Below are 24,851 nucleotides of genomic sequence, written 5' to 3' on the forward strand. Positions count from 1 at the left end.
TAAAAACACAGCATGTGGCAGTGTCACTGACAGGTAGTATTGAGAAAGTTTAGTATTAGCAAGAAAGCAGGAAAACTCTTCTTCAATCCAACATTTACCTAACCAGAATGTGGGCAATAGAGTTATGTATCTATACTTTATTTAAATACCCTTACTTGAATTCTCACTGACAAAGAAGTTCTGACAAGAAAAGGTTTTGTTCACTTTAAAGTGGTGGTACTTATGAAATAGATGTTCTTCAGAAAAGGTCATAAACTATAGGACTCGATGACCAAATTGAATTTTTATTAATAGATATATACAGACACAGAAACATTCCAGAATTATGCACACAAAAACCTTTTGTTGGGTCTTTTTCAGGTGTTCCATGACCATTCACTGATTTAACCAAAGTGGGCTCACCCACACTTGAAATATCACAAGTGTCACATAACAATGCTCTGTTCCACCCCTGAAGGCCCTATCATCGAACCGGTACAAAGCTAGGTGAGGCTGGCAGCCTTTACCCAGGTCAGTACAGCATTATTGATGACAAATGCTTCCTGCAGCATTCATTAATGCAATGGACACACATAGGTCTCAACATAAGAAAGCAAGATTTCCTCTCCAAACAATTGTCTATGCTTATGTCAGGTTTTTGCACACTTTCTGGCCCCTGGGCTCCAGAGCAGTTGCTAATCTCCATCTTTGACAACTATGCCATTGCATTTTACTATTAGCTCTTTGAAACTATGCAGACTCAACCGTTTTTGTATGCATTGTATTACTACCAGGTCTGTACATTATACAAATGTGTGTCATGCCCTTTGAAACTGCAGCATGCAATCTCTTCCCTCCTGAGACTGACTATCTATGAACTAAAACTGGTCGCCAGATTTAGTCAGTGTGTGACTTGAGCCACCATGTTAAAACAACTGATATAAATCCCTTGTGGAAGAGGAGGATCTTAACTTTTCAAAATATTCATTTTGACTGGCAGGCCAAAACTATACAATCATGCAACCATGTGTTAACATCCTCTCACAGCCACAGAAATCTTTAGGATTTCAACTAGATGTTTAGAGAATGGTGCAGGAAATGACAGGTTATAACAGCAGTACAGGTCTTTTACCAGACTCTGTAGGCATTGTTACAACAATGCCAATAGAAGTTCTATTTAATCTTTTTTCAGAATGTCCACTAGCAGAGAAAGAGTAATGGCAGATAAACAAGAAAGGAATGAAAGAAAAGCAGCTAAAATGAGGCTACTGCAAACAACCTTAAGGAATAGTCTCAATTTTTCATTACAGTCTGTAAACAATGCTTTCCATTAAAAGAAACACCTGTATGTTAAACATAATCATTATCCATCTCTTACTGGTTCAGGCTAGTCAGTTGTTGGGGTTTTTTGATTTGGTTTTGGGGGGGTTTTTTGTGCATATGTGTGTGTTTTGGGTTTTTTTTATTTCAGAAAAAAACCCCAAGACTGCTGTATTACATTGGTACCAATGATCTTGATATAATTATTAGGCAGGAAAAGGGAAAAAAGTGAGATGAAATTCAAAATTACAAGGCCAAAACCACATATAATTAAAAAAGACACATAAATTAAGGGTTTAAGAAACAAGTAATGAACATTCTTTTCAGATGAGAAATGGAAGCTTCCAGGTATTGGCACAGACCTCTTATTTAGTTCTGTAGACTTAGAAACCTGGTTTTTAGAAATCTTAGAGAACATCTGCTCTCAAACATTGATATAAAACTACCTATGTGTTTGTTCCTCTGCGTAGTTGCTTTCTTCAAATACCTAGAATTTACATTCTAAGGAACATATTTTCTCATCAGAATCCCTATGGCAAAAACAACTACTCAGCTGTTGCTCCTCTATGGTACTTAAATTTTAAATAAAGATAGACCAGAAGGAAAGACAACTATGTGCTTTCTCAATGTTTCTGGATTTCCTTAAATGAGCCACTGCCAAGACATTGTGGTCTAGAGTAGAATACAAATAGAATACAAGGATCTTGTGTGTAGGAATTTAACACCAAACCAAGGAAAACATGTTTTTAAAGTAATTTTATCATCAGGTATCATTAAGAGTATCACCCCCTCCGTAGGCTCATTTTGGGTGAGAAAGTTTTACTTTCTTGCAAGGTAGTTACAACTTTATATCACAACTTCTTTCTTAGAACTGTCAGTGCTGATATGTCCTAGATTCTAAACCGCTGAAAAACACCTTTCTATGTGGTCAACAAGAAAAATAAACACTGTATATAAAATTAGCTTCAGCCCAAAGGAGAACTGAACCTAGGACTAATTGTTCAGACTTTGCTGCACATATAACCTGTTTGGACAAACAAACAATGGCAACTGTCAGCTACCATTGATCATTTACATTATGTTTAGAGTGAATCTTAAATCACTGTCTCTTTGGAAAGAAAAAGAAAATTGAGATAGATACTGAACTGTCAAAAGCAGAAAGCTTTGTAATTGAGGGTCTTTCACAAAAACTTTTGAACTTAAGTCAGCCACCAGCTATGTAAGCTACTGAGCTTTTAAACATCATGACAACTCACTAATGAGCACATATTTGTAGAAAACCTACATGAGACAAATGCTATAAGCTTCATCATGAACTAGAAATAAGTGTCTTGGGAAATCTATGCCTAATAAGAGAAAAAGCAAATTTTCTTATAGCACAGATGAAATATATGCCTTATAAAGTGAATTTCAGCAAGTAGAATCAGATTAGAGGCATTATAAACAGTGCTCACTGATTCAGTACTGACAATAGTGAAGTTAGAAACAAGTAAAACATACGGATCAGCTAATTTTTGTTTTTCAAAGTTTAAGGCTTTTTAAACTGGAAAATCTTTGAGGAATTTACTTATAGAGCCATGATTTTAACTAAATCAGTGTAGACTTCAAAATGCACAAAGTAAACAATTCTGAATTTAAATATAATAAAAAAATACTCACTGCTTTTACTTACAATCCTTCTAAAGTTCTTAGGAAAATTCTCTAGATAAGCATTATATCTTTTGTAAAAAGGAAGAGCTAGCTATCTGAATATCCTCTGTAGATTAGAGCTGTGGTTTAATTCTCCAACTGTTACAGAAATATCTCACAAAGAAGAAAACAAAGTTTAAGCAGTTTGCTGTCCCTACAGATGGCCAATTCAAATGCCTAAACACCCACACAGGAGAAATATAGCTCCAGCCTCTCTAGAATACTGATATCTTGAGGAGAAATCAGCATTGTCTTGTGTTCTCCATTCCACGGTATCATGAGAAGACTTACGTACTCGGCAGACAATTTTTTTTCTACGGCTTAGTAGGACAACATAACAGGACCAACTTGGATTTAAAATCCAGCTTAGATTCGCAACTATGAGAAAATCTGCTTTCCTGTTCCACTAATACCTTTTTCACTTCTTCCTTCATCACCCATTAGGGCAAACCCCCTAAATTTTGAAGGTTTCATGACACAATCGAAGAAAAAAAAAAAAAGTTTAATCAGCATATGGTTACCTGGAATGTGGGAGACTGGTGGTCTAACCACCATGCTACTATTCTTAGCTGAGGGAAGAAGGGGAAGAAAGAAGTTCTTATGACTTCAGTTTTTAACTGAATCTGAGCAACTGTCCTTCAAGTCAGTATGTGTCAACATATTTATGCTTATAATTAATTAATCTGCTTTCCCTTCCATTAACAAAATATTCCATTTATGAAATTTCAACAATAACTCTCTTTCCTGAACTTTTTTGCATAACATTATTTGGAAGGCTAACAAGCTAGTGTGTTTAATTTATGTGCTCTCTCAGAGAGTTTTGGCTCAATGCATTCATTCGATTTTGCAAGACGTTCTTAAGTTTTAAACATTTGTTTTCACTAGGATTGAAAACATATTTCTGCGATTGAAAACACATTTCAAAAAAACCAACATTTCCAAGATTTTTGTGCTGCCGTAATATGGAACTAGATCTCATCAAGCATTGAGTAGGAGGTCTGGATAGCAAAGTATCAGTCTGTCTTTAAACCCATTTCTTCTTTTAAAAAAAAAAAAAAAAGTCAAGCTTGACATAATCCAGCAATTTTTAAGATTTCGGTCAATCCATATATTTTGATTAAAATATTATTCATTGATTACTATTGTATTTTCCAATGCCCCACAGGAACTTTCCAAGTAATTGTTATAGAATTGAAAGGCAAGGTGTACAAAGAGATAAATAGAATTTATTTGACATGCTTTAGTTTACAAGCATCAGACAAAATTAATGTGTGTAAAGGGATTAATGATTTCTGATGTTTATAAAACATCAAAGGATCACCAAATATCTATCATACTTTGTTACTGACATACTTGCACTGTCAATGCACAGAATCACTTGAACAGAGATTTAACTTCAGTTAAGGGTATTTACATAATCTCATTTGATTACTTGACAATTTAAAACATCAAATACCAGCCAGTTACAAAAGCACTGCAATCCTATTTGCCAGATGGGAAACTGGAGTGTTTAACGATGAGGCTTTAAAAAGTACGTAAGAACTCTGCTGCAAGTCTGGGACAGCATTAGTAACTGCACAACAATCCCAAACTAGCATTGCAATCCCCAGCTCATCCTTTCTCAGTGAAAAGCAAATGCCTCGGTGAACCAGCTGTGGAAGGAAACCTTAAATTATTTTGATCAGTGGCACAGTATTGCTTATAAAGTAGCTAAGATACCTTTAAATGACCGTCACTTCCATATGTTTTGTTGCAGAAGTCTGCTACTTTCATGGCATTCCCATGTTCCAAGTGGAAAGTGTTTTCTATGCTCCATAATAGACTGTTCTTGTCAGCACTTCTTTGGAGATCTCAGCTAACTCATCTTGTATGTCACTTAGCTTGTACAAGCTGATAGGATTGTAAAAGACACAAAATTCTCTTAATTTCGTATTCTAACACTAACACTATATTCTAATACAGACCGCACAAAGTAGTACTCACTAGCATACAGCACCTTCATCACTCACAAAAATGATCTTTTAACATTTAAAAGTTTCAACATAGAAGTAATTTCCCCTATGATCCACCCTTACAACACTTACTGTAACTTTACTGAAGAAATGCAAGACTATACTGGGCTTCCCCCCCACCCCCACTTTAGTCCAGAGTGAATGCTAAAAGCAGGATTTGTAGTTGTCTTAATTATAAAGATTTTTCCCAAATGGAAAAGCATTCCCCCTGAAGACTTAATTTCCAAGCCCTTATCACCTGTAATAGAATAGGCCTGATGGAACAGCTGAATAATATATTATGCATGCATTCACTTATGCTATGATCTCCACCTGGGTGCTTAAAAAGAAGCATATTTTCTTAAGAAAAATTGATAATAGAAACATTCATCTGTGTTCAAAGGACAATGCTATTATTCTGCCCTGTATTGCTTTGTATCTCATGAAACTGAATCTATTTCAGGTTCCACTGAAAATGCACAATAAGTTTCTTGACTGAACTGCTAGAAATTCAGGTGGCCCCAATTCAGACACATGCTGTGCTCTCACACCATTTTCCTTGTATATTTATAAACTTGAAATGCTAAGAGGTCTTTCTTCCCAAAACTCCTTGGAAAGCACTATTATCTTGTGGCAAGCAGATAGCTGCCCTGATCCCAAATGTGTAGGTATGCTGACACCTTTGATGGACTTCATCCTGCAAAGCTTTTATTTCAATTTATCTTCACTAGGTACGCTGGTGACTGGATCCTAAATGATGCCCTATTTATTGCACACTGGCATCTGTTTGACTAATGTCATTGGAAGGATTTGGAGGTTTAACTACCTACTTGTTGCTCACCTGGCATAGGCCTTTGAAAATGTCACACACTTGTGTATTTGTTGGTGGATTAATCAATTGCCTGCCTGCCTGCCAACAGCCTTTCTGCTAGAGTTTCACATTCCCTTCTTTGCTTCTTGCCTCTGGTTTTGGGGAATTTTGTTGACTCCACCCTGCCAATGTGAGCATTATTCATCTGCCCCAGAGACAGGTCACAGACCTCAGCGCATAGAAAAGAACGGAGGCGATGAAGCCACCCGAGCAGTAACACCTCATATCAGACAACACTAACACTTCAAAACCAAGAGTTATTTCAGCTTCCAGCTGAAATACTTTTTTAAATTTCTTTTCTAGTACTCAATTCTTCAATGACAACACAAATGGAAACACTGTGAAAAGCTGTCATTTTTCAATGAAAAGCTTAGTTCAAATGAAAATCCACATCTTCAGTGTGCAGCTTCAACTGAAAAATTTCAACTAATTCTTCAGCACTGTTAACTTTTGGGATGAAGCTGAGCCAACCTAACAGCTTGCCATCCTCCAAAGGGAACATTTACTCGCCTTCTCTCTTTCCTTTCCCTCTCTAGGTACTCAGCTGACTGTTAACCTGGCAGAAAATTAATCCAGCACAGGAAAAGTGAAATATGCCTTTACTAAACTAATCCATTCCTGATAATTTTGTTGATTGTGTTCAGGTCTTGGTATCACAGTACTTAATCTACAGTCAGAGAGTAGTATTTAACATGTATGTTTCCCACCGTTCCATTGTTTGTTTGATCTCAAAAGTTAATACAATTGGTACCACTTCAGTTTCTTCCCAACATTAAATCAAGCCACTCATTTGCATTTACAAGCAGTCTGTCCTTGAACAAACATCTATGTTCCTTACTGGTTACAAGAAGCTGAAGAACAGCTAGAGCACAAAAGTCTTCTATAGCTGTCCTCTGATTAATCAAATATAAGCTGCATCAAGCATACTAATGTCTACTGGATTGTAACCACATGGTGGTATACACTATACACATATACCACATACTGATATATGAATTTCGGTGCAACTTTCACCAAAATGAGAAAAGTAAGGCTGCCTTTTATTTTCGTGAACCAAAAAAGACAAAAGCAATCATTTGGTGCATAGATGCTTTTATTGCTGCGGATGATCAAAACAGAGGAGGAAGGTTGTCGATGTGTTGTTGACTTAACTACTATGTGCAGTAACCAAAATCCTAAAGTATATGGATAATTGAGTAGTTTCCCCAAAAGATGTAGCAGGATAGATAAATATACTTGGGTGTACACTTTGTGCTTGAGAACAGAAATAACCTTTAAAAACTCCAAGTTCTCCTTCTGATGTACATAAGCACCACACATCAGAAGAGTAAGCACAAAACAAGAGCTACTTAGGCTAAGTCTGTGATTTGATGCTACAAATCATTTGGCAGCAATCTCACTACTACTTCCAGCTGCTCAGTCCCACCACTGACAGGTTTCACTGGTGTTAAGCCACATGAGTTTCCTGATCTCATTTAGAATTTGGTTCAATGGACACTTGGATTTATTCAACTGAGGGCATGGTGCAGAAACAGGAATGAGCGGCTTGGACTGCCTTTGAACTCCACCAACCAATATTGTTGCTAAATGCTTCATATTGTCACACAGCAGTGTGTTCCATGTGCCATGGTCCACAGAAAGACCAAAACAAAGAGTAAGGCAGACCCATGATGAATATCAGTGCCTCCTTGCCAGAACTGCAGTACTGGTAAGACTGCCTGCCTAACTGACTTTAATACCACTTTAGCCATATTGTTTAATGCTTATTATTTGCAAACATGGCCCTAAATGTTCAGCTAAGTTATGTATTTCCCAGGTCTACCATCTTGTTTAAGTCCTTAGATTAGGGAGGGCTCCTACATATGCCTCCATGTAGGAGGGCATACAAGAGAATAGATGGGTATGTCTGGAAATGGAAGTTTTGTGCTCATAAAAAAAACCCAAAACCAAATCATGTTAGTAGCCCTGGGAGTACTTCCACGTATTATTACATGTTATATCTATTTTCAAAGACATGTGCATAGAATTCTGAAGACTTGAAACATAATCTGCAACATCAAGAATATGTGCCCTATATACAAGTACAATTTATATTTAAAATTGCAAATGTGCAAATACAGAAGAAACAAGTATTAGCAGCAGAACGTGTTATGAGACATTTACAGAGGAAACCTGAAGAAATCCTCCATGTACTCTTTATATATGACAAAAATGAGTGTTATCTCAACCTAAGGAAACTTTTAAAGAAAAGACTTCTAACGAATCAAATATAAATGTTATAAGCACTAAGTTACATTAGGGTTTTAAACCTTGTGACTACAGATCACAGGGAACAAGTACTAGAGTCAGAACATGATTCTCAAGTTTCCTGGCCTATCCAGGTTTCTCCATTCCACTTTTTATTCCCCATTATTCCTTTGTACTAAGTCCCTAAATCCTTCAAATACCTCTAGATTAGCCAGGCAGGTGCCACAGAAATGACTAGAAAGAAACGAGAGGCCATCCAGAATTTGTTAACTCAGCATATCTAAAGTGTGTCAGTGCCACTGCTGCCAGCTCAGTTTGCCCTTTGTGCCCATGGAAGCCATGAAGCTTCTCTTAAAAAAGGCTAGGTATTAGCCCAGAACGCAATGTCTAGCAGAATTCCAAGAATAAAAAGGTCAAATTGGGAATTAAAAAACAATCCATGTATTACTCACTGGCTACCCAGCATTGTCCTGGTTTCGGCTGGGATAGAGTTAATTTTCTTCCTAGTAGCAGGCACAGTGCTGTGTTTTGGATTTAGTAGGAGAAGAATGTTGATAACACGCTGATGGTTTAATGGTTGCTAAGTACTGCTTATGCTAGTCAAGGACTTTTCAGCTTCCCATGCTCTGCCAGCTGCACAAGACCCTGGGAGGGGGCACAGCCAGAATAGTTGATCCAAACTGACCAAAGGGCTATTCTATACCATATGACATCATGCTCAGTATATAAACTGGGGGGGGTTGGCTGGGGAGCAGCAATCGCTGCTCGGGAATTGTCTGGGTATCAGTCAGTGAGTGGTGAGCAACTGCATTGTGCATCACTTGTTTCGTATATTATTATCATTATTATATGGTTATTATTATCATTACTATTTTACTTTATTTCAATTATTAAACTGTTCTTATCTCAACCCAGGAGTGTTTCTCACTCTTACTCCTCCAATTCTCTCCCCCATCCCATCAGGATAGGGGGAGTGAGCGAGCGGCTGCGTGGTGCTTAGTTGCTGGCTGGGGCTAAACCATGACAAGCATATACTAGGAGGGACACAGAAAGTTGCAAGGTCTTATCTTCTGGATAGGAAGAGAGTTGCTAGGCAAAGACTAGAAAAGGAGTAAGGCAGCAATATTATTGCAAGTGCTGTCAGTAAGCAACTGTCTTCTCTCCCTCTTTCCTTTCTTCTCCTCAGTTCTCAGCCCCTGCCTGCAAGCCCTATAAGCTACAGGGTTCGGAAATTGTGAGGGATGGCAGGAGGGACTGAGCAGCTCTCAGAAGCTAGCACAGAGAGCACTCTATGCCTGATAATACTAGAAATAACCTGTTTTAATAGGTTTAATTCCCCTACAATGAAGATTGTCTTTTCCTCTATATGCCCTCCCAGCAAGATTTTCTCTTATTAAATATTTTTTGCCAGTAAAAATATATGGCCAAAGTATTATTTTTAAACATTTAGATAGCCTTACCTACTTCCTGGTTTAGGTATTTCTTTTCATAGAATTGGCAAAAGAATCTTTAGACAGTAAGAATTGGAAAGGATCCTAAAAACAGACAAAGAAAAGGACACTTGCAACCAACAATACAGGCACAAAAAGAGCAAATGGGCTAATATATCTTCAATTCTTGCATGCTGCAAAGGAACATACATGATTTTCTGCACAGTCCTGGAAGCTCACAAGTATAAGAGTGGCTCCTACAACTGAACTATAGAAGCTGAGTGAAGACCAGTTCTCTTTAGCAGCAGCTCATAGTGGCAATGTCTAAAGTAAGAAGTGGCAGTCATGACCCAAATACAGAACAGTATTGCTTATTTTTTAATTTTTGCTTTGTTTGCAGGTATTAGTCTTAGGTAGTTTTTAAGTACTATTTGAAATAGGTGTAATATCTACCATAAAGTATTTATTAACTTTAGCTAAACAGTGCAAAGAAAAAGTACGCAATCCTGTTAAAGAGTTCTGAGATGGCTTATTGGTCTGCCTTAGATCTCTCTGAATTTGAGATACACAGAAGAAAAACACAACATACCTTATACGACACTGTTTCACAGCCATCCTCAGATCAATTTCTGCAATTAAACAGTAGCATTAGCAGAACGAGTGCTTCAGTAAAAAACACATGGAAAGGCTTTTACTCTAAAACATTACCTGCTAAAGAAATTCGTATACATGGAAATTTGCACCAATTCCTGTAACACTATGTGCAAGTAATAACACGTGAACGAGCATTGTTGTATATTTTTTCCAACACTTCTAAAACTCCAGGCTTGGATCTACAGTTTGTAAAGCTTCTGACAGTCTCTGATTTATAGCTCTATGCTCTGCATTGACCATATGAGTTAGACAATTTTAACAGTATGGTATCCAGGCAGGAGGATGGTGGGCAGGAAAGCTGTAAGACAACAGCAGTAAAATATAAAGTTTCATTCCCCCACCTTGTGGGTAACTACTGAAACAACAATTTACAGTAGCATTTCATCATTTGCAACCTAGACACATTCATCTATGTACCACAGAGAGTCAAACTTAAAAAAAGCTTTGCAATTAACTCAAAGTTGATTAAGTAATATGCTGGGTTTTTTTAAAATTCCACAAAAGTTTAGAGAGCGCCTTTTCTTTTCATGCTTATCATCATCAGTAATCAATTACTCAATGTTGCTGCACTCTGTTAAAGCGTGAAGAATGTCTTAACAGTGTACAGAAAAAAAAAGTTAGCTAACTGGTGTTTAAATTTAAAAGAAAAGTTTCTTCAGGACTGTCCCTGTGACAAGCCTACTGACACTATTCTCATTTAAAAACAATTACACAGTTGCTCCCCAATATGTTTGTCAATGTCATAATACAAAACTTTCATTTTCTCTTGTAGTTTGATTATATACCTTTCAAGACAGGTTGAGGTCTACAGTTGGGTTGCTTAAGTATAAGTTACTGACTTCAAGATACTTTCTGTGCTGCTTTTACTGATAATTAACCTGCCATGATTCTATGGGATCAGTTGCAGAATTCTTTTGGACTCTTTAAGAGCACCTTAGCTGAATGTCATAGCTCTTTAAAAGTCAACAGCAAATTTCTTTCCAGAAGGAAAATGTAAAGCACAGCCAGAGGTGAAGATGACACTAAACACAAGAGGAATCTTTATAAGCACAATACAGTCCTCATACATCAACTAAGTCAAGGGCAGATTCGGGACCACATTTATCAGAGCAGAGACTAAGACCTGCACAGCTCAGTGATTTAGCTATAAAGCTTTTGATTATATATGAGAGGAACTTAGTCATACCTGATGGGGAAACGTTTCAAACCCCTAGAAGTATGCTACATTATACAGTACCTAAGCACCTTTCCTATTTTTCAAGACTTTGTTTTTGACAAGCATTTTTCATAATTATACATCTTTACTGTGCTTACCTTTGATAAACAGCAGTCTAGAAAGAATGTGGACACACACACAAGATGAACACCGGAATTTGAGTGTTGTCGTATTACCAATAAAGACGATTTTCAGTGTTCCATCTGCTGACTGAAGTAAAGTGTCTGGGAATGGTTCTGCCTCCCTGACTGAAATCCAAACAAAAATGTCTTTTCTTTGTTAAAATTCACCACAGTTATTGTTTTCAAGTAGTGCAGTTTGTCTTCATAACTAGATGAGGTATTTTCCCCAGTTACTGATGTAAAAGTAATTTGTAGCAGGATATCAATATATCAAATCAGCTTTTTACCAGTTTTTTACCTCCAAAGAGTTAGCCATTTTACAGATTTATCACCATCCTGCTTTTGCTTTCGCTTTCCTTCACTCCCAACGTACCATGCCAATATCATGGGGCTCATCCTGACTCCCTCGCCCCCCTGCCCAAATGGGAACTGAAGACTAGATCAGGATAGACAATGAACATTCTCACTCTAAAATAAATAAAAAAGAATATAAAATAATTTCAAATTAGAAGTTTACTTGCTGACCTGTAGGAAGGGTGAGGATACAATGAACTGAATCAAGTTCTAAATTCACGTTCCTTTTGATAGGTCAACTCTTTCCCTTTTATAGTTATTTCTCCTTTCATACTTAAGCTTTTCTCCTTCAGACAAGGCAGGTGACTAGATTAAGCTACCATCTTAGTTGCTGACAAATGTCTTGAAAACTCCAAAACAGAAGCAAATTGCAGCACAGAGATAATAAATGCTAAAGTCAGGAGATCTGTGTATTTGCATGATCATTACTTTGTGATTATGCAAATGAGATCCATAATCCAAGGAACAGAATTACATTAGGATCATTAGTAAACTAAACAATATTCATATACTTGGAACAAATTTTATTTTACATCTAGATATCTTAATAATGTTTCTTCTCCTTTAATCTGCCCTTCATGTCATGTGTGGCATCATATGTTTAATTGATAACTGCCCTCTCCCTCAAAAGCATACCTTTGTCCAGGAAATTTTAATAAAGAGACTAAAGCTTTGATTTTTCCGATGGAATCTGAAGTTGTACACCTTGATTCTCAAATCCCTCCTCTTGTTTCTTATATTAAGATTTCTCTTGAAGGGGTCAGTCCACTGGCATCTATTTCAAATTAAGTCTTCACACTCAGGTTTGAATAAATGTGACTTTATAAGCTGTTGACAGAATTATTTCATCAAACAGATAGCTAGCTAGTTTCAAAAGGTTTCACAAGTCAATTTTCACTTTTAAAATTAAATCCCTTTTATTTTATTTTTAAATACTCTGAGCAGCCCAAGATCCCCTTACATAAATAATTCTTGTTGTCAACCAAAGACCAAGATTAGGATATACCTAGTGTAATCACTATGTTCCTCTCCTACAACAAAAGCATATTTACTGCCAGCAATGAAATAAAAATATTGGTACCCTGGTTGTTAAGCTGAATTACTTAATTTATCCCCTCCTTCAGCTTCACAATTAATCCCCTCTAAAACTAAGCTCTTAGTAGTAAAACACTCCCTATTCAGTGTCTATAATAAACCAAACATTCTTCCAGATTCTGCAAATGAGAAAATGGTTAAACATGACAGTGAAAGGTGTAAAGTTGTTTTGATGGGTATACGTTAAATTAACCCAGGAAACACAGAACCTCACATCTTTGGAGTTTTTCTCTCTTTTTGCGGGGAGAGAGTGTATATCAGATTCCTTATTGCGAAAGAATCACAGAACAGCTGGGGTTGGAAGATCTCTCTTGTGATTGCACAGTCCAACCACAGTCAGCTAGAGCAGGTTGTCCAGGACCATGTCAACTCAGGTTGCTAATACATACAAGGATGCAGATTCCACAATCTCAGTGTTTTTAAGAGTGTTGGGGGGGGCAGGGGGGAGGTGGGGTGGGGAGGTGGGGTGGTATTTGCCTCTTTTAGAGATTCATGTAAGTAGTTTTAAGTGGTTGGCTTATTGTAATTCTGTAGAGAATGACTGGTAGTAGCAAACTTAATAAACACAGAGTCCTTTTAAGAGGAAAAAGTCTGAATAAAAGCCAATTAAAATTCCATTGAAAGATATCCTAAAAATCCTACTGACCAGTTAACAGCAAAATGGACCAAGCTCATGCAATGAATTAGTAAAGAAGCTGATTGTATTTTCAAAATACAACATTTCATCATGTGAAGACTCGCTAGTCTCCAGATTGGACAGAAATTCAATGAAAATTATTAAAGTAAAATACTCCCTAAAAAAGCCCACAGTTAAGTGGAAATGATAGCACCACCCTGTGAAGAATCACATATACCTATCTGTTCTGAAAGTTCTCATGTCTTTTTTTTTCTTAAAGCATTAGATGGCTCCAAAATCATAAGCAAAAGCGTATTAACATGTTTTTACATGAAACAGTTCAATTTTATTACCATTTCTGCTACTGTCCTTTAAAATGGTTACTAGGTTGAGATAGATCTATATTGAGGAAGGACATACTGTTCTCTACCTAGGAAACAACTGAGCATACTGGGGGAGAGAGGGCATGACAGAAAGGACTGAGAGAGTTTCAGAAAAGAGGCTACAGCTCAAGCAAGAGACTGGGAAAACAGCTGCAAGCACTAAACACCCATCTAGGCCTTGAGAAAAAGGAGCTTCTGAAGAGCCAGAGAAGCCTGTGATGAACCAGAAAGCAATGGAGTAACTGAAGCAAAGCAAGGACTCGGGCCCAACCTAAACGCTTGGAGTTGGAGTTCTAATTAACAAGCTAGTAGTCTGTATCTTATATTCAGTAAAACTTGGCTTTTGGAGACAGCAAAAACTTCTGTGAGCTCATTATAAAGAAAGGTCTAGGAAGATCTCAGTTTGGCCAACTTGTGTGCTCAGTAATACTGAAACTCTAGAGCTTCATAGAAACATAAAATCTTAAAGGTATGGGAAATCACTTTGTTGCCAGACAATAAAGAAAACAAACAAAAAAAGCCAAAAATCTTTGAAAAAGCTCATTCACTTTACACTGCAGCACCTAGTTGAAGTTCATCACTAAATGTTGTCTGAAAATGCACTCTACCCCAACAATGCCTCATTCCTACAGATCATCTAAACAGGATTTAATTCTGCAGTTGTTCTTATGCTGGACATATATGTAGGGACGAGACAAGAGACCCTCCATGTCCCTTAACTCCCTCAGCCAGGACTTCAAGAAGATACACCAGCTTAAGTAAAAGGACAGAAAGGGAACAGGAAAAGAAAGTTGCCAAAGTCAGAGAGGAAAGCCTAGGTACAGCCAAGGGCATTTGCAACTGGAGAAAAGGCTGGAAAAAAAAAAATCAAGAGCAAAGACAAGACACATGGTGAAATGGAATGGAACACCTGAGGAAAGCACAGGACAAGCACTGGAAACCTATTGGTCCAAAACATCTATCTTCATTTAAGCAAGAAATGGAATTCCTTATCAAATGCTGTCTCTCATGTCCTCCAAGTGCTTGATCCAAGTTGTAAAGAAGGTCATTCATTACTTCTTCAGCTGGAATTTTTAGTGCCATCTACCAGTTCAAATTCAGCTGGCAACTCGAACTGCAAAGACATGCATTTCAAAATAAAAAAATTGTTCTATAGAACACTGCTGCTTCTTCAAACCATTTTAACTAGGAAGCTACTAAAGTTGTACCTAATCACACAAAGTGAGAAAATAAAATACCTACTGTTGACAGTTCAAGCCAAAAAGTTTACAAATAAAAATGAGGAAGTACAGAACTGAATCAAGCAGAAGACTAGAGTCAGAAACATGTCATCCTAACTGTTTTAAGCTCAGATTCTCCACCTCAAAAAAGGCACATGGTACCATCTAAACATGCACTGAGAGTAGACTGAAGCAAAATCTATTTTCAACTATGAATTAAAAGACAGTACACATACAACTATCCCTTACATGCCAGACACCAAGTTGAAGGAAACGCTGAGCTGTAGAAAGCTTTCCTGCAGCACACTAGTACTCCTATAATTTTTTCCATATAGTGCCAGTGACATGTGGCGAACCAACAGCATATAACATATTTCAGAAGCAACAACACTTAAAATCATAGCACAAATAATTGCATATAAAAATTTATTGTCTTTTTTTTTAATACAGGCTTGAAATACATACAACCCAGAAAGCTAGTTTAGTTAATGTTGGAGCAGAGCTTTCTAGAAAACAGGTGATATCACAGAATTAAAGGTTGTACCACATTTTTTCCATCATAGCAAACCAGATTAATAGCCATGTGCATACAATAACAATAAAATCATGCCTGCAGATGCTCTCTAAAAGTTCTGTGCTTGGCAGCTTAATTCCAAGTATCTTAAGCTTTCTAATTTTGGTGAGATCAAAGGTACAGGTTAAGAGTACATTTACTTAAGGGCTGGTAGATTCTATACGAAGAGAGTTTAAAAATCCAGGTTCTCATGATTGCTCCATTTATTGAATAGATCTATGCAAGAATATTGCCATTTTTATTTATTGAGTTCATATTTATAGCTATTATCTACTGCAACATTAAATTAAAAACCAGAAATAATTCTTCCCAAGTGAAGTAAGTTGGAAAGAGCAAATTTTCAAGAGTAAGTATTTGCAAGGACACTTTATATCTTGTTCAAGAGCTGAAGACTGACAGCAAGAGCTCTTAGTTTACTGATCACTGAACTAAAATCTGTTTGCTCATATAGTCCTTGACCCAGACAGCTACTTATGTGTGTGCCTAGTGTTAAGAATGGAACTTGTCTCAATGAAGTTTGTGGGATTATTCATACCATTAAGAACTAGGCATATACTTTAAATGTGCTTAAATATCTTGCTAAACTGAATGCTTAACAGTCTTCAGGAAGAGAAACAGCAACAAAAATATTATATCAGAAGTGACTTTTAGTTTAATGACATGGCACTCTTCCAGTGGAGTAACTATACACTGAAATGTGGAAAGCTAATTACTTTGATTTAAGCTTTTGACATACAATGCTGTCTAAAACCAGCATGCTGTTCCTCCTGAAGAGGTCTTTAAGCCACAGCAATACAACAAAAAACACATACATGCACATGACAGGTGAATAATATTGTCCATTTTTAAAGTGCAGAGTTTCATTTACAGTATAAGTGACAACATTCCAAAGTAAGCACTTCCAGACAAGAATAGCCTATCTCTTTCATACATATTCATTCTTACGTTGCTCCATTGCAGTATTTTCTAATACTAAACAGACAGGGATGAAACTAGAGCAGCTAAATCGTGTACACTTCTTTCTTAATTTAAAGAAAATGCTGCCTAAAACAGAAGTTTTAAATTAGTTTCAATCAGTAATGTTAAGTACTTTATTTTGCAAAACACTAGAACCACAATTACCACAACCTGTCTGTAAACTATAAGCGTAGAGTGCAAATTGGATAACCACTTTATTTTGGAATTCATTTACAAGAACACCTGACATAAAAAAAAAGGCAGAAAAGGAAATTTCAGAGTGGGAAAACATTTTAGCAGAAGTTGTAATTTTTAAATTTCAATGTGTATTTTAGAATAACGAAATCCAGAGTTTTAGAAAGAGGCATAGCTTGTTAAAGTGTTTATGGCTGTTAACTTTGAAGGAAGACCTCAGATCTTTACTTTCTGCATAACGTTTCCATGTTGCTTCCAATCAGTTTTAGGGATAAAATTGCATACCAAAGGTCAAACCCGACAAATCCCGATATTGTCAAGACAGCATTTGTGGTTTCTTCAACTGCAACGATGCTTGCTTCACCAACTTTTGTTGTTTTCTTGTTGCCTGGGCTTCCTGAATGGCACAACAAAGCCTCTGTAAAGCAACATATTGAAAGAAAGAAAATTAAAGCGCGCAATCTGCGGTTTTATTCCAAGATGCTACTAAAAATAGTAAAAGTTTAAATACCATAACAATAAGGTCTTTGAGGAAAATCAGATCAAATTAAGCAACTTTTTCTCTTCTAAAATGGATAGGAAAGTATTGAGAGCCTACAACTAGTAGATTCAGTCTGAGGTAAACAGCCTCAGAAGATGACTATTTTCAGGCCAAACAACCAAGAGGTTTTCATTATCATTATCTGGAAATATAAGAGAATCATTCACAATAAAAGAAGATATTGAATGACAGCAGGTGCTTTTGAAAATATTTACAATGAAAAACTCTCAAACTGGATAGTTAGTTGAAATCCACAGAAGGATAAATTAAAATAGAACCTAACAATAATTCTAAAATTATAAACACCTTAACTGAAAAAGCAGTGCAACTAAACCAGTCATTTTTATTTAATTCCTGAATCCAAACAATCTAATAGTTAAAAAACCCCCCACATCTCAACTGTATAACATTAAACACACTGTAGATTATGCATAAAATGTGTATACATGACATAAACATAGTGATTTAACTCCAGTCCGAGGAAGTTAGTATCAATGTGATATGTGTAAATGCCTGGGGGCTGGGGGGACACCAAAGACCAAAATGTACTGGGGTAGCTTGGATGGTCAGTCTGATTTTACCTGAGTAATTCCAGCATTTAGTGAAAGCCGAAGTGTTTGAAATGCTTGTGAGGGCTTTTTTTATCCATGATTTCAAGAAACGTAAAACTAATTTATACAACAATGAATATTAAAATAAAGAATAAGTTAAGCTGAATGGACAAGTAACATGCATCAGATGTACCTAGAATCATAGAATGGTTTAGGTTGGAAAAGACCTTTAAGATCATCCAGTCCAACCATTAACCTGAAGTATTTAAAACATTTATGGATTTCTGATAACTCATGGAGGTTGGGGAAATTATTCAGAGGACTAAAGAAGGGCAAACCTAAAACCCTAGTTTGTTTTTTAGGGGAGACAGAAAGAACAAGGAAGCTACAGATAACCTTAGCCTGATCTTAAAGACGTTTGTTTCATACACATACAAAGGGCACCACAGAAATCTTCACAGAAGTGACAATTATTTGTGAAGCATACTTTTTTTGTGTCTTCTATCAAATCGGTATGGTTTTACAAGTGGGATCTATGCAAAGAAGGGATAGGCAAAATGAAGAGTAATACTGATAAACTCAAGAAACAGAAATCCATGGAAGGTAAATGGGTAATGTTGCACTTCAGGACAGAAAAATTTATTTTTAATGTGTACATACCATCATAAACACTAGCAAAGGAACGTGCAGCTAGGCAGTAACAGAAAAGCACTGGAACAGGTTGCCCAGAGAGGTAGTGGAGGCCCCATCCCTGGAAGCATTCAAGGCCAGGTTGGATGGGGCTCTGAGCAACCTGATCTAGTTAAAGCTGTCCCTGCTCACGGTGGGGGAGGTTAGGCTAGATGACCTCTAAAGGTCGCTTCCAACCCAAAGCATTCTATGATTCTATCATTCTAAAAAAAGAGAATTAAACACAAAGAAGCATCCTTCTAGCATGGCCTGTGTGTTGTGTACAATAATTCCAGCTTTGGCCACAACACTAAGATACAAACTAAAAGGATTTGGATTAGCTAACCAAAAGTGTAATTTGGAAGACATGCTGTAAGAAGAAGTCAAAGGACCTTTTTCTTTAGACAAGAGACATTGATGAAATAATATAGACTCTTCCAGTAGATGAAAAAAGTGCCTCAAAATGATACCAATTTTTTTTCCTTTCTGGTCTAACCCATTGTTTTAGAAGGCTTGATCAATTTAATAGAAGCAATTTGGCCCCTGTTCTGATTCTAGCCATTTACTGACTTGCCATTTACTGGAGCTACTATTTCAAGTGTGCTTCCAAGATGCTGTGGATCTAATTGATTTCACTTTTGGTGTCAGAAAGAACTCCTCCTCTCTCATCATGTGATACAAAACTACAGTAAGATGCATGGTTTCCTAGGTAAATTTTTCTATTGTTGAAGTACCCTGGAATTTATACAAATTGTTAGTTCAGCCTGTGTGAGTTAGCTATGAGACCCAACCAACCATCCACAGAACAAAAGCTCCCCAAATAAGTCAGCCTCTCCAGCATCAATATGGACAAATACCTAGAGATAAATGGTAGAAAACCCAGGTGCAGGGAGGGTAGGGGGAAGTATTTAAGTAAACCTTTTCACACAAGGTACACTAATTGGGTTAGTCCAGTGATCTTGAAATAATGAGGAGGTAGCAGAATTCAGAGGTATGTTGAATCCCAGAGACTATAATGAACTTAACCTAGTACTTTAGGTATTTATTTTCCTTTAATGAGTTTTAATATACAAAACATAAGACTATGCAACTTCAACCTTAAATTATTATTGCGTATACTCTCTTGAATACTTTAGACTATCTTGTCTCATCTTTCTCCTGGTTAAACTCATTTTTCAACATGAAAGTATGGTAAACAGTCCTCAGGCACAGCAGCCTATTCTATAATGGGTCTCTGAATATTACCATCTCTTTTTACATGCTAAGTTTCAACAACTGTTAAAAATATCATAAGGAAAGAAGATTAAAGAAGAAAAAGAAAAGGATATACCCTTGCTGTAGTTTCATCCTGAAGCTGAACTGCCTTTACACATTCATGACCTGTACTGTCCCTTTGGAACATCCTTTGATCCTGTTGCAGAGGGGAACAAAAATGTATTTCAGGTGACTCACAAAACAAGAATGCAGAATCTCAAATGGCTTGAATGTCAACTTCAGGTTAGATTTCAGTGTGGCCTCTGTCCAACCAAACTCATACTTTTGAGAAATCTTAATCTGTCTCATAGTCCCATTGTTAGCCTTTAGAACCATAAATAAGTAAAGAGCACAACTGGACCTCTAAGTAGCGTTAAATAAAAAAGTTCACATGCTTTTCTTACCACAACAGTTATTTTTAAAACATTTGCTTCGTAGGAGGGACAGCGTGTAAAGTCTTCAAATAAGTAATCCCACTCTGTTGTTAAATGGCCTAAGATTTCCACTTCTTTTACATATATCACTCTCCTGTTCAGAAGAAAAAAGTTAATGCTCAATTTCTCCCTGGGACTAGAACTTTGCCAGAAAAACAAAACAAAATGAAGAAAAGAAATTCATTTGAGAAGGCATTTTTTATGTGGATTAAAAGTATCCACACAGTCACAGTGGAACCACATTTCCTTAATATATATTCTGAGACAATCACTTTGTCCTTAAGATTCAGATGATCTATGATATCACATAGATCACATATGCAGGCCAACTTAATTGAAACCCACCCAGCCCTCCAAATCCAAACATTTTACTAGAATTGGATACTAGAGGGTCATCACTTAATTTGAATTTTGAATTTGAACTAGTTCCTCAAAGCCAGCCTCTAGCAGATCAAGGTAGTCAAACAGCTACATACTAGCTACACAATGACACAATTACTAGACTGACAGATGATCAGTTGCCACTGTTTACAGTTGCTAGCTAGCTGCCCCTTAATTACTTCAAAGCTCCAATGTCAGCTAGCACACTAAGACAAAAACAGGTGGCAGTTTTGAATGGAGTTAAACTAGAACTTTTATGTATGTGGAGAGGAATTGGGATAAGGAGACAAGTGCACATTTATCTGAAGCTGCAAACAAATAAATCACCTATCATTAAAGGATTTTGTCAGTATCTTCAAAAACCTTGTGCAGCTGCAGCATGAATTTTGAGGTGTGCTAGTCGTTATAAAACAAACATGGTGGGGTGCCTCCCTGCATCTCATTATGGATGAGCCTATCATACATTCACGCAAGGTGGATATTGGTGACATTTGAGATGTGGAGATCATAATCCATGGGTTCCTTTTCATTACCTAAAGGTATTTAGAAAGTTTTGAGACCTCAAACTGCTTATCCAAGACAAGTAACATCTTGCATTCTAAAAATTGTCTAATGAGTTTAATATTAATTTTTGTACTCATACAAAAACTTAAAGACTCTATTTAGAGTATGCTTTAACTAACAAGATTGTAAACATTATTACAATGTTGGTTTGGCTGCAAGCACTTAGCACAAGCTAATTTGAAAAATAAGAAAAAAAAAAGAGGAAAAAAAGATTATTTCCCACCAGTATGAACAGGTCAGTGACCTCAGAGTAAACTGTCCTAAATTAGGATCTAGTATTGACATCATTACCATATTACATTTTCCATAAAGGAAACAAACTATTAAAAAGAAAATCAAGAAGAAAATGGACAAGGAAAGGACATATGCAGAGAACAGCAATCAGTTTAGACTTAGCCAGATGTCTAATCCCCAAGCTGAAACCAAGACAAGCTCTTAGAAAGCCTTCGAAACTTAATACCGATTGGTAACAATAAGGTTTGCTCTTCTGCCTCTTGGAAGTCCACAGTGGTATCGATAGCTCTCTTTTTCCAGTTTTCTGATGTGCAATTTCTGAAACAGAAATAGAAAATAATTTTGGGGCTGTAAAAAGAAAACTCTAAGTGGTGTTTTCAATTCAAAAGCCTTTTAAAAAGTCACCTCGTTGAACTGGTTCTTTAAAGGCAGGCTCTTAGTGTTCTCAAGTCCTGAAGCTGAGTCACTGAAAGGTCTGATCTGTTCCACTCAAAAGAGGGAACATTGACACTGCAGTATCAGGCTATTTCTTCACCTTTAATTTCCTTTCTGTGCTAATAATTGTTTAGTAATGTTCATTCTATTACATCCCATGCTACAGACTTGATTCAAGAGTGAAAATCCTGCAACAGTACCTTTAAAGGTGGCAGCACATGACCCAGACCCTTAGAAATAAACTATAAAATTACAAATACTCAATGCACCTCAAGGTCAGGCTTCTGAAGCACTGAACAAACATGCCTATTCAACATCCAAAATAAGAAGATATATGAAAGTGTAGATTAAATTACTCATTGCATTTCTGTTAGGCAACTAGCACTCAAGTGACAAACTATGAATACAGAGGTTAAAAAAAGTTGCAGAAGAAAGTACTGAAGTGCTTCCTAGCCAATTTTTTTGGTTCTTGATTCATTTTTTGATTACAGATTTTTCAGATTTCCTGTTCTGTACATGCTGTTTAACTGAAGTATAGTATTTTCTAGACCATGTCACCAGGTTTACAATATTCCATCAACTCCAAAGAGCAGCATGGAAGACTGTCTCAGTCATCCCTAAACCAAGCTCACAGTAACACTGGCTTAAAGGCAACAAGATCCACAAAGCGACATATCAACGTATTTGTGGGAAATGGATACACATCAAAACATGATGTAGAAAAAGATAAAATTGCAAAATGAATAATGTACTACCAAGGGGAACCCAACCTCAGACTGAGTACGAGAATAAATCTGTGCCAACTACTGGTTTTCCTGCTATGAATTTGTCAGAAAGCAGGCAATCTGTTTCTGTCCACCCTACTTTGCCACCTGCTTGATTGACTATGTAACATGTTAACTGTGTGTTACAGGTAAATTTTCTTGGGTTACTAGTTTGAATGAACATTAGTTTTCAGGACAGAAGTGGTCTGCTAGAATTAAACACATGTTTTCTGTTATAATCCTGTATATATTTAGTAGCTGTAAGGTTGCTAGAATTAACATTCCAACTATAATTGTCACTTACATTGTAAATACGTAACTGTTACTAAAAAACCTTATCTGCACACTGGGTTGTATTAAATGCAGAGATCATGAATTCTCTGGGTAGCAAACCTACCATAGTAACAGCATCTTATCACACACATCTGATCTAAAACCAACTACCAGCAGAACACTCCAATGGGAAGCCCCTAAAATACCCCTGCTTTCCCTTCTCTCTGGGGAAGCCGTACATTTTTACATTTAAAGATGAAAACTCTAGCATGAAAAAACCTGAAACAAGGAATACACATACCAGGTTTAAAGCTAGTTCTGCATTTATTTTGGACTGCAAAGCTAAGTATAGTTGTAATATGCAATACATACATTCCTATACTTCAATCATCTCATGTCTCTGAACCTGCAAATCAAAGCGCTGCTGACGTTGGAATTCTGTAAAGTTATTCATAAGCAACTAGACAATGTTTAGAAGCCAGCAATACTGGCAATAGTGGAGCAGCTGGATTAAATAGTCCCAACCTTGGAAACAAGTCTTGGAAAGAGGATGTACATACCCAGGACTTTGCCCTAAGACTCTAGCCAGTGAAAACATCTGGATCCCACTTATACTCAAGAAGCTTCTAACAAACACAGCTCCAGCACAGTGGTCACAAAAGCCTTGTCAGGGTCACTAACCTAGTTACGTTCTCTGACAACCAAGAGCTCTTTATATTTAAAAATTACAATAGTCATCAACAGGATTTTACAGAAACTCCAATTACTACAGTCTTCCTAGGTCACAAAATAAAACTTACCATTTATTGCTAAGATCAAGAGCTTTCAACTACAACCACAGAGAAGTCAACTGAGATGCTGAAATTTAACCTATGGTGCATGCATCTCAAACATCTACTCTACCCTCTACCACTAAGAACATTAAATTGGTGCAAAAAAAAAAAATCTTTAAAAAATACACATTCCACTTGTAAATAATGTTTAATTAGTAAAAATTAACAAAGACAGTTATATAGGCATAATGTCAATGCACGTTATCATCTTTGTACTCTCTAAGCCGATACAACTGCCTTTTTTATCTGTTTTAATGGAAAATGTGCAGCTCTTGTGTAGGAACGTGAGGAAACAAAGATTGAAGGTCATACATGCTTTGCCCACATGCAGAGTGCATGCACCTCAGACCAATGTTTAGCAAGTGCCTGCAAGTGGATACCCCAAAACTGGTTTGATGTTCATAAGATGACCTTCAGTTCATTTTACAGCTGTTACTGTGGAATTCCACCTCTGTATAGCAGTAAATTTCTCAAGCTGTTTCTGACAAACTAGTGAGAACAAATTAAGGATGGAGGACTAAAAATTCAGTATGTTTTTACTTATTCCTTTTAAAGATACTTTTCCCTCTGTACTTCCATAGCTGGATCTATAAAACTGGTAAGATGACAACAGAAGCTAAACTTGACTCCACATTTATCTGCCTATGATCAACCACGGAGGCTAAGAACTCTATATAGTTTAAGTAACCAAAAGGGAAAGGATCTTTTGTCAACTCAGCTTAACTCAGCTTAAACCAGAATCAATTAAAAGAGGCTTCAACATTTATTTGTATTTGCGTTTTATTTTCATATATTTAAAAGTTCAACAAATGTCTTAAATCATCATACATTGCAACTGACCCCCAAAATCCTTTAAGCTCACAAATGGATTAATATTCAGCAGTTTAAATCAATAGCACAGTGTTTTCCTGGTTTTGCTCCTTTGTGATGTGATGTTTTGAAAAACATTTTAATTCAACATTTCCCAGCAACCAAAAATATAAGGTCTGCATCTTCTATAAAAAA

At 36.7% G+C, this 24,851-nt stretch overlaps 1 protein-coding gene across 4 annotated transcripts in view; it reads right to left on the minus strand.

Moving 5' to 3' along the window:
• Positions 1-15,618: 15,618 nt before the first annotated feature.
• VPS13C (vacuolar protein sorting 13 homolog C) overlaps positions 15,619-24,851 on the minus strand; it is a 104,314-nt gene continuing 95,081 nt past the window's right edge. For all 4 annotated transcript variants that reach the window (XM_075713528.1, XM_075713529.1, XM_075713527.1 and 1 more), the window contains 4 exons: positions 21,768-21,859; positions 20,333-20,456; positions 20,005-20,085; positions 15,619-17,331 (listed from right to left, as the gene is read on the minus strand). In XM_075713528.1, the coding sequence (XP_075569643.1) occupies positions 17,230-17,331; positions 20,005-20,085; positions 20,333-20,456; positions 21,768-21,859 (399 nt within the window). In that variant the 3' untranslated portion in view covers positions 15,619-17,229. The remainder of the gene's footprint in view (positions 17,332-20,004; positions 20,086-20,332; positions 20,457-21,767; positions 21,860-24,851) is intronic.

Source organism: Pelecanus crispus, chromosome 7, assembly GCF_030463565.1.
Source record: "Pelecanus crispus isolate bPelCri1 chromosome 7, bPelCri1.pri, whole genome shotgun sequence".
NCBI classification, from domain to species: Eukaryota; Metazoa; Chordata; class Aves; order Pelecaniformes; family Pelecanidae; genus Pelecanus; species Pelecanus crispus.